The sequence below is a fragment of the Euleptes europaea genome, chromosome 1 (genome assembly GCF_029931775.1).
Source record: "Euleptes europaea isolate rEulEur1 chromosome 1, rEulEur1.hap1, whole genome shotgun sequence".
Lineage (NCBI taxonomy): Eukaryota > Metazoa > Chordata > Lepidosauria > Squamata > Sphaerodactylidae > Euleptes > Euleptes europaea.
Genome location: NC_079312.1, coordinates 76,171,543 through 76,189,485, shown reverse-complemented (window position 1 = coordinate 76,189,485; position 17,943 = coordinate 76,171,543). Strand labels below are relative to the sequence as shown.

At 44.7% G+C, this 17,943-nt stretch overlaps 1 protein-coding gene across 1 annotated transcript; it reads left to right on the top strand.

The window, feature by feature from the left end:
* The first annotated feature begins 52 nt into the window (after positions 1–52).
* On the top strand, positions 53–17,562 carry GNAT1 (G protein subunit alpha transducin 1). The gene is made up of 8 exons (XM_056861185.1): positions 53–158; positions 11,235–11,277; positions 11,715–11,856; positions 12,834–12,991; positions 13,601–13,729; positions 15,460–15,589; positions 16,115–16,268; positions 17,372–17,562. Exons 1-8 carry the CDS (start codon positions 53–55, stop codon positions 17,560–17,562), a joined length of 1,053 nt encoding a protein of 350 aa, XP_056717163.1.
* The last annotated feature ends 381 nt before the right edge of the window (positions 17,563–17,943 follow it).

The window sequence follows — 17,943 nt, the reverse complement described above, 5'->3', positions numbered from 1 at the left end:
TTGGGATCCCCCTTTGCTTGCTGAACGAACAAACAAAAAAGCAGGAGAAACAATGGGTACAGGTGCTAGTGCTGAGGCAAAACACTCCCGTGAACTAGAGAAGAAGCTGAAGGAAGATGCTGAGAAGGATGCCAGGACGGTCAAGCTACTGCTTCTTGGTAAGCCCCTCTGCCCCCGCCCCCCAGCATCACACCCAGGTTGTCACTGTGCTGCTATTATCACTTCCCCATACCCTCTACAGCACATACTGCTTTGCTCACTGCTGTGAATAGGGAAAGTTTGGCTGAGGGCAAGAATATATGTTAAATCATTATTGAAATAGAGCAAGTCTGCAATGTAATGGTGGCCCAGAAAGACCAGTTGGAACCTGAAGATACCATTGTCCAGTTTTATAGTTGTTGTTGCTGATTGGCTTCCTGGAAAGCAGCTTCTGCGCTAGTCCTCTGAGGATGACAGAGGGACAGGGAAGACAGACCCACATATATTAGAGGCAATAAAAAGAGGGTGTTCTAGATGCAGTAGTGAAGATGCTGGTACCCCTGACACTAGAATTCAAGGTATCCCACATCAGGTATTGTTCTTTGGCCTCTTATACTGGTTTAAGCGGATATATTTTTGCTGGAAACTGGACTCATATTTCCAGCTGTTCTAACTGTAAATTACTGACTCTGCTACCTCTTATAATTAGATTTACAGAGCTGGAGGGGAGCTTGGGGTACGTGATGTGAATTTGATATTAGTTATGCAACCATCAAACAGTAAGCATGCCTCCTTTCTTTCGTGCATTTCTAGGTTTTGAACTCAGAGTCTCACATCCTTGGCAAGATTCAGCTAGAAAAACTAATTACGGATAGGGGCTAGGTCTGCCAAGGAGCTGCCTGCTTAGAGTTACAACTGTGCTGGTGTGTTGAATCCTGTTTTTGAAAGATCCTTATGATATCTACTATGTGTGAGAGAAATGTAAAAATAGAGGAGTGGCGAATCTATTGCAGTCAGCAGACTTAGGGCGTAAACTCAGCTTAGGGTGACACCATTAGTCTTACCAATGTATAACCATTAGCTAATGGCCTCAGGAACACAGCAGTAGTGAGCATCTATGCAACAGCTCAAAACAACATTGTGAGAAGAAGACTTTACTGGTTCTGTCCATCCATACCTTTCTATAACTCCTAGTGTTGTCAAACCACCTCTCTGTTCCAGCAGACTGAATGTGGTATAGTGGTTAGAGTGTCAGTCTAGAACCTGGGAGATCCCGGTTCAAACCTCCACTCTGCCATGAAAGCCTGCTGGGTGACTTTGGGCCAGTCATATATTTCAGCCTAAGCCACGTCTCAGGGTTGCTGGAAGGAGAAGGAGAGGGCAATCAGAGACACTAAGACAAGACAGACAGACCGATCGACTGACTTAGGGCCAAACAAGATTACATGTGACACATCAGCAGTGAGGATCTGAGGCTTTTCATTTTGATTCAGCTGAGCTGAGCTGGGGACTACAGGCAGGGGAGAGTTTAAACTTTGCCTTTTTAAAAACGCTGGGAAGCCTAACTAAACTGAGAATTTAATTGAGGTTCGCTGGGAGAGGGTTGTGATCGTTGTGCCAGTGGGTGATTAAGGTTGATTGCTGCCTGATAGCTTGATTGTTCCCTTGTTAAGTGGGGTTGTTGTGATTGGAGCTTGTGTCTGAGAGGTGGGGGCTGTGTGCATTTAAATTCCAAGGCTCCTGCTCGCCAGAGGCGCAAGCCGAAGGGCGAGAGCACAAGGGCTCTTGCCCTGTGGCTCTTAGCCTGTGGATCGTGACTGGGGATCTGTAGGTGAGTATAAAATCCTTTTATCTTAGCAGAGTAACTCTCTCCATCCGGTTGGAGTACCGAGCAACTTGAATATCTATGTGAAGTAGCAGCAGATAGCTGCAGGGCAAGGAACTTCGGCACTCAGTTCTTATTTGGTATAGGAAGAGTGCAAGAGAGTAAAGGGCAGGGTTACAACACCAAAGAATAATATAATAATAAATTAATTAATAAAATACCAGTTATGAAGATAGAATGCCAGCAGGGGTTGGGGGGCTATCCAGTGTGCTGCATGGAGTGTCACATGTATGATTATCTGCCTGCTGGACAGAGGTCGTGGGTGTGAGCTCGGTGCAGGGAGCTCCTGGCTCTCAGGAAGCGAGTTCACTTCCTTGAAGCCAAGATAGCTCAACTGGAGGAGCTGAGGCAGGCAGAGAGAGAGGTGACTAAGGACTCCAGGGATGAAATAGTCACATCCCAGTTCCAAGGTGATGGCAACCTGCCAGTCACAGATGATGGAGCCCTTGGGGAAGGAGGCCATCTCACTGGGTTGGCACCAACGACATGGGGAAATGTAATCCGGAGGTCTTGGAATCCAAATTTAGGTTGCTACGCAGGAGACTAAAAGCCAGGACCTCCAAGGTAGCTTGGGCAACATTTTGGGACAAGCCGGGCCTATACAAAAGGGATGGGTTCCACTTGAACCAGGATGGAACCAGACGGCTGGCGCGTAATATAAAAAAGTTGGCAGAGCAGCTTTTAAACTGAACCTGGGGGGAAAGCCGACAGGAGCTGAGAAGCATCCGGTTCGGGCAAACTCAGTGCACATGGACAAAGGGAAAATTGCTTCAGATTGCCCACATGGGAATTACTTGGACATGAAAGGGAATGGGAAAAAAATTATGGATAGCCACTTAAAGATGCCCAAAGGCACATGCCAGGCAAGTCGAAAGAGAGAAACAGTGTGGAGGTGTTTCTATGCTAATGCTAGACACCTCCAAGCAAAAATGGGGGAATTAGAGTGCATGGTTTTAAGAGAAAACATAGATATAGTGAGCATTACAGAAACCTGGTGGAGGGGAGAGAACCAGTGGGATACAGTCATCCCTGGTTACAAACTGTATAGAAATGACAGGGAAGGACGTATTGGAGGGGGTGTTGCTATGTATATCAAGGAAGGCATAGTGTCTAATAAGCTAGAGACCATAAAAAGGGCAGACTCGTCCACAGAATCCTTATGGGTGACGATTCCGGGCCCCAAAGGAGATTTAGTACTGGGGACGTTCTATCAGCTCCCTGACCAAATGGCTCGGGGTGATCTTGAGATGGAGAATGAAATTAGGGAAGCATGTAAAAGTAATGAAGTAGTAATAATGGGAGACTTCAACTTCCCTCATATTGATTGGATAAATGTATGCTCCAGTCAAGCCAAAGAGAGAAAAATTTTAGACATCCTAAATGACTGTGCCCTCGAACAGTTGGTCATAGACCCAACCAGAGGGGAGGCGATCCTGGATTGAATACTCTGTGGTGCTGCCAGTGATTTAGTGTGGGATGTGGATGTAGTTGAGCCAGTTGGCAATAGTGATCACAATGGCATCAAATTTAATTTATATGTAGGTGGGAAAGTGACTGGGAAATCTCACACAATTACCTTTGACTTTAAAAGAGGGAACTTCTCTAAAATGAGAAAACTGGTAAAGGGAAGTTGAAAGGAACAGTTAGGAGGGTTAAATCTCTTGAAAAGGCTTGGGGGTTACTCAAGTCCATATTACTAGAGGCTCAGCTAGCTTGTATACCGCAGGTCAGGAAAGGTAGTAATAAGTCCAAGAGGTCACCACCATGGCTAACGGGTAAGGTGAAGGAAGCAATTAGAGAAAAAAAGTCTTCCTTCAGAGACTGGAAGGTTTGCCCAAACGAGGCGAGCAGAAGCAAACACAAACTTGCACAAAGGAAATGCAAGCAGATAATCAGAGATGCAAAAAAAGATTTTGAGGGGCATATTGCTAAACACATCAAAACAAACAATAAGAAATTCTTTAAGTACATTAGGAGTAGGAAACCAGCTAAGGAAGCGGTTGGACCATTGGATGACAATGGGAGTAAAGGAACTCTAAGGGAGGATAAAGCGATTGCTGAAAAACTAAATGAATTCTTCTCATCTGTCTTCACTGTTGAAGATACAGGGCAGATTCCTTCTCCTGAACAGAGATTTTGGAGAGGGAAAAATGAGGAACTGAGGCAAATAGTGGTAACAAGGCAGGAAGTCCTAGAATATCTAGACAAACTGCAAACTAACAAGTCACAGGGACTAGGGCTGTTGATTCGGTTCGGCCCGAACTGAAAATCAGCCGAATTTCCCTTGATTCGGTGGTTTTTAGTTCGGGACGAACCGAACTCAAAAATGGCAGGCAACCGGGGAGCCGAATTCAGCGAGTTCGGGAGTTCACGAATAAATCCGGCCAATTCGGGGCGGTCAGTAAGCAGCATAACCTTCAGTAAGCAGCATTCTCCTCCCCCGGCCAATCGGTGGCCAAGCTGGGTCTTCTTCTAGCCAATCAGTCAGGATTGAGTACTGGAGGAATCAGCTGATGTGCGGCCCGGCCGGGGAGAGAGAGAGAGAAGGAAATCCTTGTGTGTGTGTGCGGGGGTGCTTGTGCACATTCGCTCCTTTCCGTGGCTGCAGGGGGTGCATTTTTTGGGGTACAAACCCCAAACTTTCAGGGGATATTCAGACAAGCCTTCTTAAGAGACCACCCAAGTTTTGTAAACATTGGGTCAGGGGGTCCCGAGATATGGGCTTCCCCCCTTTTTCTTTCCATGGCTGCAGGGGGCACATTTTTGGGTGTGCTGACCCCAAACTTTCAGCGGAGCATCAGACAAGGCTTCTTAAGAGACCCCCCAAGTTTTGTAAACATTGGGTCAGGGGGTCCCGAGATATGGGCTCCACCCCTTTTTCCTCTCCCCCCTTTTCCATTTCCATGGCTGCAGGGGGCGCTTTTTTGGGGGTGCAGCCCCCAAACCTTTATCATAGCTTCAGACAATCCTTCTTAAGAGACCCCCCAAGTTTTGTAAACATTGGGTCAGGGCCCCCCGAGATATGGGCTTTCCCCTTTTCCCTATTGGGATGAATGGATCACCCTCGAGAGATGCATACATATGGATCTCATATTGGATACAAATGGAATCATGTTGGATTACCCAGCCTCCCAGCCCCTCCTGATGGAACAGAAGACAGCCACAGTAAGACCCCTTTGGGGGCTTTAATCTGTAATTTTTCTTTTCTGTGTGTGTGGGGGGGGGAAAGCAGAGTCTGTGTGTGTGTGGGGAGGGAGCAGTTTCTGTGGGTGGGTGGGGGGAAACCAAAGGGGGCTTTTGCCGGTTCTGCCTGGGGTGCATGTTCCCCCTCCAGTCTCTCTCTTCCTGGTTTGAGGGGGGGCTTCATTTTTATGTCTTCAGGTTTTCCCTCATTCATAAGATCAGTTAGGTTATTTTGATGCTTGCTCAAAACTGGTTTTCAAATGGTGACTTAAAGAATGCATCTGCCTGGTCCCAAGTCCAATGCAAAAGGAGAAATTCCACCCCCTCCTGCTCATTATGCATAGCTAGCTGTCTCTGTCCCTTTCCATGGTTTGCAAACTCCCAGGTGTCAGGTGTTGCTTTGCACTGTTGCAAAGGTGTTGCATTGCGTGCTTGTGTTGCTTTGCAGTTGTATTGTTTTGCAAAATTCTTCACACCTGCTCCGCCCTTTGCATGTTTGCAAAGGTGTTGCTTTGCAGTTGTGTTGCTTTGCAAAGTTCTCAGCACCTACCCCGCCCTTGCTCTCATCAGCTGTTTGTCGGGGCTGGGAGCTTTGTGCATGGGCAGCAAGCTCTGCTCAGAGATGCACATTAAGGGTGGGGGGACCCCTTTCGGGGCCCATATCTCAGCCCCCCCTGACCCAATCTTTACAAAACTTGGGGGGTCTGGCAAGAAGGGTCCTTTGAAGCTCCTCTGAAAGTTTGGGACCTCTACCCCCCAAAATGCCCCCCAGAGCCGCGGAAAGGCACGGTTGTGTTTTTAATGGCTTTATTCGGCCGATTTTTTTTCCCGAACTTTGAATTCCCGCCGAATTGCACGGACCCGAAGCGGGGGAGTTCGGACTTCGGCATATCCCGAATCTAAACGGGCCAAATTCAGCCGAATCCAAACTATACCAAAAAATTTTTAATTCAACAGCCCTAACAGGGACTAGACGGCATTCATCCTAGAGTTCTTCAAGAACTCAAATGGGAAATTGCTGAACTTCTAACAAAGATATGTAATATGTCCCTTCAATCAGCCTCTGTACCAGAGGACTGGAGAATGGCCAATGTAACACCCATTTATAAAAAAGGTTCCAGGGGGGACCCAGGAAATTACAGGCCGGTTAGCTTGACGTCTGTTCCGGGTAAATTAGTGGAAAGCATTATTAATGATAGAATTGTCAAGCATATAGAAGGACAAAGTCTGCTGGGCAAAACCCAACATGGCTTCTGTAAGGCTAGGTCCTGTCTCACTAACTTATTAGAGTTTTTTGAAAGCGTCAATAAGCATGTGGACAGGAATGAGCCTGTGGATATTGTGTATTTGGATTTCCAAAAAGCTTTTGACAAAGTCCCCCACCAAAGACTGCTAAGCAAACTTCATAGTCACGGGATAAGAGAACAAGTCCTCTTATGGATTGAGAGCTGGCTGAAAAATAGGAAGCAGAGAGTAGGAATCAATGGTCAGTTCTCACAATGGCGGGATGTGAGCAGTGGGGTACCTCAGGGATCTGTGTTGGGACCGGTGCTTTTCAACCTGTTCATCAATGACCTGGAGTTGGGGTTAAACAGTGAAGTAGCCAAGTTTGCAGATGACACCAAATTATTTAGGGTGGTTAGAACAAAATCGGACTGTGAAGAGCTCCAGAAGGATCTCTGCATACTGGAAGAATGGGCATTAAAATGGCAAATGAGATTCAATGTGAGTAAGTGTAAAGTGATGCATATTGGGGCAAAAAATCCCAACTTCACATATACACTGATGGGATCTGTGCTGGCAGCGACAGACCAAGAAAGGGATCTTCGGGTGGTAGTGGATAGCTCAATGAAGATGTCAACCCAGTGTGCGGCTGCTGTAAAAAAGGCAAATTCCATGCTGGCTATAATTAGACGAGAAATAGAGAATAAAACTGCTGATATCATAGTACCCTTGTACAAATCTATGGTGAGACCATACTTGGAATACTGTGTACAGTTCTGGTCACCACACCTAAAAAAGGATATTACAGAGCTTGAGAAGGAGCAGAAAAGAGCAACCAAAATGATTAGGGGACTAGAGCAACTGTCCTATGGGGAGCGGTTAAGACGCTTAGGGCTATTTAGCTTGGAAAGAAGGCGGCTGAGGGGAGACATGATAGAGGTCTATAAAATTATGCATGTTTTGGAGAGAGTGGACAGGGAGAAGTTTTTCTCCCTCTCCCATAATACTAGAACACGGGGTCATCTGCTAAAGCTGGAGGGTGAGAGATTCAAAACAGATGAAAGGAAGTATTTTTTCACACAATGCATAGTTAAATTGTGGAACTCCCTGCCCCAGGATGTGGTGATGGCTGCCAGCTTGGAGGGCTTTAAGAGGGGAGTGGACATATTCATGGAGGAGAGGGGTATTCATGGCTGTTAGTTAGAATGGATACTAGTCATGCTACATACCTATTCTCTCTAGTATCAGAGGAGCATGCCTATTATTTTGGGTGCGGTGGAACACAGGCAGGATGGTGCTGCTGCACTCGTCTTGTTAGTGGCTTCCTAGAGGCACCTGATTGGCCACTGTGTGAACAGACTGCTGGACTTGATAGGCCTTGGTCTGATCCAGCAGGGCCTTTCTTATGTTCTTAACATATGTAATTTTCATTAATAGCAGCTGATAGAGCGCAAGCTTAACCCCTTCCCATCCATATTTCCTTAATAAAAATTGTTCCTCCTCGTTTCTCAGTAGGGAATATATACAGGCAACCTCTTTAGTTAAACTAAGGATCAAACTAAATGTGATGAGGGGAGTGAGGAGGATCTTCACGTGATCATATGAGACATTTGTGAGGGGAGCTAACTCTACTCCTTCATGTGCCTTAGTTACATTTTGTTCTGTTACCGTCATCTTTTTGTCCCAGCCAGACTCACTTCTAGCATTGGAGCCAGGCTGGGAGAAAATAAAGACTGCATTTCAACTGGAACAGAAGATGCTGCCTTTCAACTGGAATAGCAGTTTGGTTGCCTCAAGGGCATGAAAACCTGTCAGGGTGTCTGGCATTCTGGTGTGGACTTTCCCTCTCCCTGGCCCAGCCCTTACCATTGCTGGCTGGATCCCAGAACCTTAAAGAGAGATCTATATGTGAATCCCACATCAATAGTGATTCTGCTGGGACATCATCCTAAAAAGAGAGAGCATCTAGGCTCTGAAGACTCATTAGGAAAGTCAACCACTATGTTGTCCCTTTGACCAGTCTCCCCATTCCTGCGCTTGACCTCATGGCTTCTGTTAACGAAATCCTCCCCATGAGATCAAGGAAGGGGAGGATTTCATTAAAAGAAGGGTATTTGAGGTATCTGAGGGTTACTGTAGATCAGCCACTGTTGGGGGGAAATGGAGAACCTGACAGAGGACAGAGAGAAAACAGAAAGGTTCAATGCTTATTTTGCCTCAGTTTCCTCCCCTGAAAAACAGGCTCATCTAGAGATGGTAGTAGGCAAGCCACGTTGTTCGTGCTGCTGGTTGACATGGACAGAGAGGTTGTTGAGAGGCACCTGGCTGCATTGGATGTGTAGGAATCCCCTGGACTGGATGGTATGCATCTAAGAGTGCTCAAAGAACTTTCTAGAGAGCTGGCAGAGCCCTTGTTTCAAGACCTCTTGGAGGACAGATGGGCCACAAGACTGGAGGAGGGCAAATGTTATCCCAATCTTCAAAAAAGGGAGGAAGGATGACCTATGAAACTACAGGCCTGTCAGTCTGACCTCTGTCCCAGGGAGGATACTGGAGCAGATTTTAAAGGGTTCTATCTGCGACCATCTAAAGGACAACTTGGTGATTCGGGGAAGTCAGAGTGATCTTGTCCTCATCAGGTCCTGCCAGACCAATCTCATTTCCTTCTCTGATCGAGTGATGAGCTTATTGGATCAAGGGAATGCTGGTGATGCTGTTTACCTGGATTTCAGTAAAGCTTTTGACAGGGTTCCCCATGATGTTCTTATGGGTAAGAGGACTGTGGACTGGAGGACTGTGGACTGGACTCAAGGATAGTTAGATGGATAGGGAACTTGTTGGAGAACCACACCCAAAGAGCGAATGGCCATTCAATGGCCATTCCCAAGGGACTTGGGGATGTGTAGTCTGGAAAAGAGGAGATTGAGTGGGGACATGATTGCTCTCGTTAACTATTTGAAGGGCTGTCACTTAGAGGAGGGCAGGGAGCTGTTCCTATTGGCAGCAGAGGATAGGACTTGCAATAATGGGAATAAATTACAGGTGGAAGGCTACCGGCTGGACATTAGGAAAAAATGTTACTGTAAGAGTAGTTCAGCAGTGGAATCGGTTGCCTAGGGAGGTGGTGAGCTCCCCCTCACCGGCAGTCTTCAAACAGAGGTGGACAAACACTTGTCAGGGATGCTTTAGGCTGATTCTACATTGAGCAGGAAGTTGGACTAGGTGGCCTGCATGATCCCTTCCAACTCTATGATTCTATGACTAAAGAGAACTATTATTTGATTCACAACTATACTTGGGACTATTGGGTTGATCTTTGCCTCTGTGAATCACAGCCTTATTTTTAGCAGCATGGTTCATTTAAAGCCCTATTATTATTTCCTTTCCTGTCTTTAAATAAATAACTAAATGGGAGCTATTTTGAAATTTTCATTTCAGATTTGAATGGGACACAACTGCTTTATGACCATCAGTAAGGTCCTTGCTGCCAACAACCGTGAAGCAGGGCTTATTATTTAACACCTACTACCTGCTTTCTTGTATTGCAAAAGGCCTCCCTGTGTCCACTATGAGAGCAAGAACCTTAACCGCATACAAAGCAGAGATGCTGCTTCCTCCCCTTTGCAGCCAAGAGGATTCTTTTGGTGAACAGTGCAGTTGCAGTCAATCCCAACTGAACGGAGAAAAAAAACTATAGGCAGCAAACAAAACTGAACTGAGTAATTTTAAAAAGTAGCTGTCAGAGCAGAGCAGCAGCTGTGCTGGATCAGACCGATGGTCCCTCTAGCTCAGCATCCTGTTTCCCATAGTAGCTCACCAAATGTTCCAGGAAAACCCGCCAGCTGGGCTCAAAAGTCTGATGCCTCCTTCTGAAATTGGTATTCAGAAATGCACTGCTTCAAGCTCAGAAGTTGCAATAAAGAATTTTGTGCAACTGATTCAAGATTTTAACTAGAAAATAAGCTAAAAAGAAAAAAGAAAGCGAGTATATCCCTACTGTAGAAGGCAGTATGCTGTTACCTACCATAAGCCATGGGAATAGGCCAGGAACAAAGGTCTCTTGTGTGGTTTAAGCAAGAATAGTCAAAGGAAGAACATGAAAGGGTTCTGGGCATGTTTTAAATGTGTAAATTATAATAAGTTTGAAAAATTTATTTTTATGTTACTTATCTCGAATTATATAGCCTGAAATGGAAAGTCCGAGCAGAGATCCAATAACATCTTTCCCAAACTTATCTTCCTTATCAAGACAATTCATAAAATTGAGTGAAGCAATGAACATTTCATAAGAATTTGTTTCAAGATCTAAAGCTTAGCCTAAGCTGATCAATGTACAGTAGAAAAGCTGCAAGGTGACACATAAGATCTAAAAGTTACAATGAAGTAGACTTAGTGATTGTCCCAAAAATGCAATGTTAATGGAACAGGTCATATGAAGAATGGAAGAAGCGTTACACCATTAGCTCATAAATTAGTCATGTGGCACTATAAAGACTAACAAAAATAATTCCAGTATAAGCTTTTGTGGAATAGAACCCAGTTCTTCAGAAATGCTGGACAATACTTCGTGTGAATCCTCACTACCAGGATGTAAGAGAATGAGGGTAAAACAGTAAGGTCAATAGGCTGTAAAATACAAGAAGTTTGGGATGAAACATAGTTACTGGAGTGTGTATAATTCAGATCTAATCATGGGGGGGAGAAACAATGAGTACCATCACACTCTAGAATGAATGAATACATTCCTGTCAGAGGCAAAGGGAAGGACATCAGAGGAGTTAGGCATTATTAGGACCTCACATATTTGTAAGTTTTAATGTAGATTTGGTAAATTACTAAATGGTTGCTTTCCCAATGTGTAGATATCATGCCATAGGTGGAATTAGCTTTCTGGGACTGATACAGAATAATTTTTCTTTCTCTCTTTCTTTCTCTCCTTCTTTCTTTCTCTCTCTTTCACCAGGGGCTGGAGAGTCAGGCAAAAGCACCATTGTCAAGCAAATGAAGTAAGTTTTTGCACAGGCAAAAAATTCCTTGCCATTTCCTACAGCAGCTTTTAAAGCGAGATTAAGGCAATAAGAATTTTTTCACAGAGCAAGTGCTTTACTCTGTGGCACTCCTGTCTGGGAGACCAGTAATATAGAAGCTGGGTACTTCTGAACAGTCTTGGCTGTTGCCCCTTTCATTGTTGTGTTCTCATTGATGCCTCACATATTATGTCTTAGGGGTACACCATTGGCATTTTAAGTATGCACTTAAAAACCAGCCAAGCTAAATTGGGGAACAAATCATACGACATACCTGGGTCCGTGCCCCCCACCAGAATTATGTCCCCCCCCCTTATAATCCTCTTTTGATGACCCTGAGTCCTGACAGCATTCAGATGCAGCCCTCTGGACAGCTTCATGGGGTTCAGATGCATTTCCTCCTCTAACTTCCACAGAATTATCCATCAGGATGGTTACTCCTTAGAGGAGTGCTTGGACTTCATCTCCATAATCTACAGCAACACTTTGCAGTCCATGCTGACCATTGTGAGGGCCATGGACACTCTCCACATCCAATATGGAGACCCAGCTAGAAAGGTAAGTAAAAAGAGGAGTAGATATTATTACTTCTGCACTTTAAAAAGGTGCTGTGCAATTTTAAAACACAGAATTTAAAAAGCAGAAAAACAACACAACCCTATTCTTACAATCTAAACAAACAGAAACATGAACACATGAATTTGCTGTATTCTGCATCAGACCACTGATCTATCATGTCAGTATTGTCTACTCTGATGGGCAGCTCTCCAGTTAGGAGTCTTTCACATTACCTACTACCTGACCCTTTTTGGTGGGGATGCTGGATATTGAATGTAGGACCTTCTGTATGTAAAGCAGGTCCTCAACCACTGAGCCATGGCCTCATGCCAAATTATGAGGAAAAGGAATGAAGAAGAGGTAAGTAATTTATGCAATTATAAACTGTCTTTCAACCATAAGTATTCCAAAGGAAGACAATGGAAGAAGAAAATGGAAGATACCTCTCATAATAGAAGAAGTAGAAAAGAGCAAGTAGTAGTAGAAGAAAAGAGCTCTCATAATAGAAGTAGAAAAGAGCAAGTAGTAGTAGAAAAGAGCAAGAGTCCAGTAGCGCCTTAAAGCCTAACAAAATTTCTGGCAGGGTATGAGCTTTCTTCTGAAGAAGTGAGCTGTGGCTCACAAAAAGAAAAAAAAATTCTGCTTGGGAATTCATTGACAGACTACCATGGCTATCCATCATGATCTATCTCATAATTAGGAAAAGCATGTAAAAGTAAATGCCTTGAGGTTCTTCTTCAAAAGTGAACAGAACTAGATTGTACAAATATCTATAGGTAATGAATTCCAAATATAAGGTAGCACCAAAGACAATAGAGGTGTGAGACAACAAATATAATCTTTGGTTTGAGAATAATAGTGGAAGTAGAAAACATGGGACTATTCGTAGAAGGAGTATGAAGTGGAGTATGTTGAAGAATCTTTCTGCAGTCAACCTCAGATGATGAAATGAAACCCTACTCCTGTTTCAATTGTAGGATGATTCCCACAAACTGCTGCACTTCGCAGACACCTATGAAGAGGGCACCATGCCTCCGGAGATGTCTGACATCATCTGCCGCCTCTGGAAGGACACGGGCATCCAGGCTTGTTTTGAGAAAGCCTCAGAATACCAGCTGAATGACTCAGCTAGCTAGTAGGAACCTTTTGCTTGTACCCCGAGACAGAGAAAGAGACTCCAAAAGAAGTGAAGGATGCGCAAGATGATCTCTAGAATTTTGTACATATTGGAGAAACACATTCCCTTCCTTCTCTCCACAGTTGATGAACATTTAGGAAATGCCTGAGACATTTGTATCCCTCTATCTGCAGCTTTGATAGACAGGGAACATCTCTGCCCCGACAAGCAGATGCAGCAGTGTATAAGGCCAAAGGAAAATGGCCTTGTACTGGGACACATATTTTTAAGTGTGTACCCAGTGTGGCTGTAAGGTTAAGGGAGATTCTAGGAAGGATCTGACTGCAATCAGGTACCTACAACTTTGCTAAACTGGATCTATGAGCAGAGTGGCAGAGGAGGGTTCACAGTGATTCCCTGGCCTACTTTCTGAGGGTGTTGTTGTCTGGGCACATGTAGCATTTGGCTCCCCCTGTTCTTGAGAAGCATCATAGAGGGACTCTTCTAGCTCACACAGTCTGCCACTGACCTTATCCAACACACCAGGGACAGGACACTTGACTGCCCACTCTGAAGGCTAGAGGTCACTCACATTGTAGACCCTACATCTTTCTATTCTATCTGCAGTTATCTGAGTGACCTACCACGGCTGGTGACACCTGGATACATCCCTACAGAGCAGGATGTTCTACGCTCCAGGGTCAAGACTATGGGCATCGTGGAAACTCAGTTTTCCTTCAAGGATCTCAATTTCAGGTATCATGGAGTTGCAGTAGCTGCGCAATCTCCCACACATTTTTGCTTCCTGGCAGAAAGCAAAAAGATGGTTGGGTGGGGAGGTACATATGCTATAACAATGTAAGGCAAAAATGATAGCAACTAGATCACAAGATGCTTCCAGGCTGTTTTCTTTTCTTTTTAAAAATCAATTTAGCTTTATTAGTGAGCCAGTGGAAATTTTAAACTGGCAAAGACTTATTCACTTGTCTACCATACACTTTACCTTGTGGAAAGATGTCACCATGGAGGAAGGCACAGGAAGTTGGTAGGGGGCTGGTAAGGGAGGTGGAGAGGGAGGCAATATGGAAGATGATAGAACTGGCTGCAATGTGCAGGAGAAACACTGGAATTAAAAGGATTGGTGATGTTTAAATGCTGATGAATTGGAGGGAGAGCATGGAATCATAGAGCTGGAAAGGACCTCCAGGGTCATCTAGTCCAACCCCCTGCACAATGCAGGAAATTCACAACCACCTTCCTCCCCTCCACATTGTGGCCCAGAAACAAGGAGGAAGGTAATAAGCTTGATAGCTCCTGATCTGAGAAATGGGACAGACATTGTTCTCAGTTCTGCTGTTTTATGAGAAACCACACTTCTGAAACTTTGACCTGCTCTGCTGATGTCACTAAGAATTGGCAACCCTAGTTCCATTTAGGAAAGATTTTCTAAATCATGACAACACTTTGTAAGATGCAGCTGACAGTAATGGAGGAACAAACAAGAATCAGATGTAACACTAAATGTACAGCTAATGCTAAAATGACAACTGTATGCCTAGTTTTCCTTGCATTGTTATGTCATCCTTGACATCTTTGGCTCACCCATTGCGGCCTCCAAGTGATGTGCATCAATGACAAAGTAACGTGGTATGTTATGACATCAAGCCCCAAGGTGTGTTGTAGTTGACATTACAGAGGGGAACACATGAAGTAGGTGTAAGTTGCCCAGGGAACCACTGCGAGGCACCCCACTGTGTCTCATGTACTGTTTAATTCAAATCCTATTTTTCTCCTGATCTGTATTTCAGACACGTTGCTTCTTGTCTCTTCCATGCTCATGTTTATGCCTCAGTCCTCACTACACCGTTCAAAATGGGAAACCAGGCAGAGACCCAGAGGAAGCATGACTAGTGGACAGAGCTTGACATAGAACTATTGGGCTGGTACAGGTGAAAGGCAAGGGGAGATGGAATAAGTCAATATTGGCCTGCCTTGACATTTCATATATGCATCTCTCTTGTAGCCCATTTACTTGTAGCTGAATTAGCAGTTTGGTAACTTCTATTTGTGAAGATTTAGCACCCTATAAGGAGGTAGGCAAACCCCCTCTGAACATCTCTTGCCTTGAAAACCTGAATGGTGCATAGTTTTCATTTTAAACAAAAGCATAGTTTTGCTTTCAAACAAATGCATATCCGCGAATACATGAAGGTGCTTTATACTGAGGTCATTCTCCCTTTACTTATTGTTTATGGAAAGTTTAGATGTATTAAATAACTGTAGCCATGCATAACCCAGCTCAAGTCTATATCCACAGCTAAATGAGACAAGAATTTATAGAGATAAATAAATGATCTTCAGTCCAATAATGATGGGCGTTGTTCCTTCCCATCACTATTAAGGTTCTGAGTCACTAGGGACCTTGTCACTAGGGGGCATCGTTGAGCAAGGCTGTTCATTGTGGCCCCTCTTCAACTTACTGGCAGGATGTTTGACGTGGGGGGCCAGCGCTCAGAACGTAAGAAGTGGATTCACTGTTTCGAGGGAGTCACCTGCATCATCTTCATCGCTGCCCTCAGCGCTTACGACATGGTCCTCGTGGAGGATGATCAAGTGGTAAGCAACACCCCAAGAAATCTGACCCTTTGGAAATGGCTGCCCGGGTTGGTAAATAAATGGTATCACGAAAATTGGCCTGTGCTTTGCAGCACAGCAAAGGCTGCTGGAATCAAGTCTCCTGTTTCAGGAGACTGAAAGTGACGTTGCAGGGACACGATTCAGGCAGTGGGGGAGGGAGGAGATAGATTTTTACAAGATTTATACAGATTTAGCCACCAAGTCAATAATCACAGATTATTCCATGAATAAGATTTGAAAAGAAGGATCCTGTTTCTATTGCCTCTCACAGTAGGAGCTCTGAGCAAACACAGGCCAGCTACAGCACTCAACTTAACCAGGAATCAAAGCAGCACTATCAGAGATAAAACAGAACTTAATTCCTGTGTCTGTAAGTGGTGCGTATAAAAGGGGACATCTACCAGCTGAAGGATACAGGAGCGGTTTCTTTTGAAGTTTGGCAATGCTGTATAAGGGTACCGGGTGATGCTGAAAGGGGCTTTAGGGTCCCGTTTCTCTTCTCAGAATCGCATGCATGAGAGTCTGCACCTGTTCAACAGCATCTGTGATCACCGGTACTTTGCTACCACGTCCATTGTTCTTTTCCTCAATAAGAAAGATGTTTTCCAAGAAAAGATCAAGAAGGCTCATCTCAGCATCTGCTTTCCTGATTATGATGGTGAGTTCCCAGCATTCCACCTTTACATGTGAGGATACAATTGAAGAAATATCCTGTGGTCGGCTACATAGTGAACAGAAAGATGGGAAGCTGGCAGAGAGAGAGAGGCAGGGGTGTTTATTTATCAGTCTTAAAAAAATGCTGCAGTTACTTGAACACCGGATAGCATCACAACAAGAGGTCCATAACACCATCATTAAGGATCTCCCTCTTTATCTGTGCAAGGTTTCCCCCATTATCATCTCTCTGTGGGACGAGATAATACTATGCTGCTAATAAAAGGGGAGATTGTAAAAAGAAAAATCTAGGAATATACACTCGTTTGCATAATCTACCTATTGCACTGGGAATGCGGAACAGCTGTTTGAACACTCTCATTGCTAACTCACCCCTTCATTGCTTCGTTGAGACACTGCTCAGCTGTTCAACAAAACCTATATTTGCTCAAAGGGATGAGGGTGATGCTGCAATAGTCAGGGGATTAGCAAAACTATCAGCTGACAGGAACGGGAAGAGCGGGGGGCTTTTGTTCTACTGGAAGAAGTGTGTTTTGCCCTGTCCAGTTAAGTGCATGGGGAAGACAGATGCTTATTATTTGTCCCCTTAGTGGGTGAACAAACATGCCTTCTGTGCCTCCCCATCCTATCACAGCGAGCAATTCATACTTCTCAGCAAAAGCCTTTGCAATGAGAAAGCAGCATTCGCTACACTTGTGGAAAAACATCCACGTTATAACAAACATGCTTTAGAAAACACGCCACTAGGGGTCCTCAGTGCTCTATGGAAAAGTCCTATCTTTCTGCCACGTAAACCAGGGTTTAGCATCTGCAGTTCTCTTTGCATTTTCAGGCTTCAAAATGGTTTTCCTCCTCTTGCCAAACACACACAGTTCAAACAGGGTAAAATTTGGGATGGTCACAGCAAAAACCAGACATTAGATGGCAGACATGTGCAAGGATTCCTGACTTTTTAAAAGAAATAGGAAAAGCTGCTGAGAGTAAATAAGCCCCGAAGCAGGAGGCTTCATGTGGAAAGAGGTGTGGGGTCACAGCTTGGTCGCCCAGAGAAGCTGCTCTTTGATGCCAGCAACCACATCTATGCAGGGCCCAATACGCATGAGGATGCAGGTGCCTACATCAAGAGCCAGTTCCTGGAGCTGAACACGAGGTGGGATGTCAAGGAAATCTACTCACACATGACCTGCGCAACAGACACACAGAATGTCAAGTTTGTCTTTGATGCAGTCACTGACATCATCATCAAAGAGAACCTCAAGGATTGCGGCCTCTTCTGACAGCCATTGCTTTGGTTGGCCCGGGCTGGCCAACTAAGTCCAGGTGAGACGGGGATTATTGGGAACAAACATGACAAAAGACTCAAAGCCACCCTGCTTTATTACACTTGCTCAAAGGCAGCCTGCTTTGTTATTAGTTTGTGTGGGAATAGATGTGGCATCTATGGAAACAGAACTTGCTAATGCACCACTTCAGGGGGTTGAGATGGAAGTACTGGCCCACAACCAAAACGGCTGTCCTAGAAAACTAGCTGCCGATCAAGGCCTTCGTTCCAACCACTTCATAAGATGTTCTCTCTCTCTCTCTCTCTCTCTCTCTAGGAACTCCTGATCCTTCGCATGAAAAGCATCATTGTCAGTTCAGCAGTGAGTGAAGGGAAG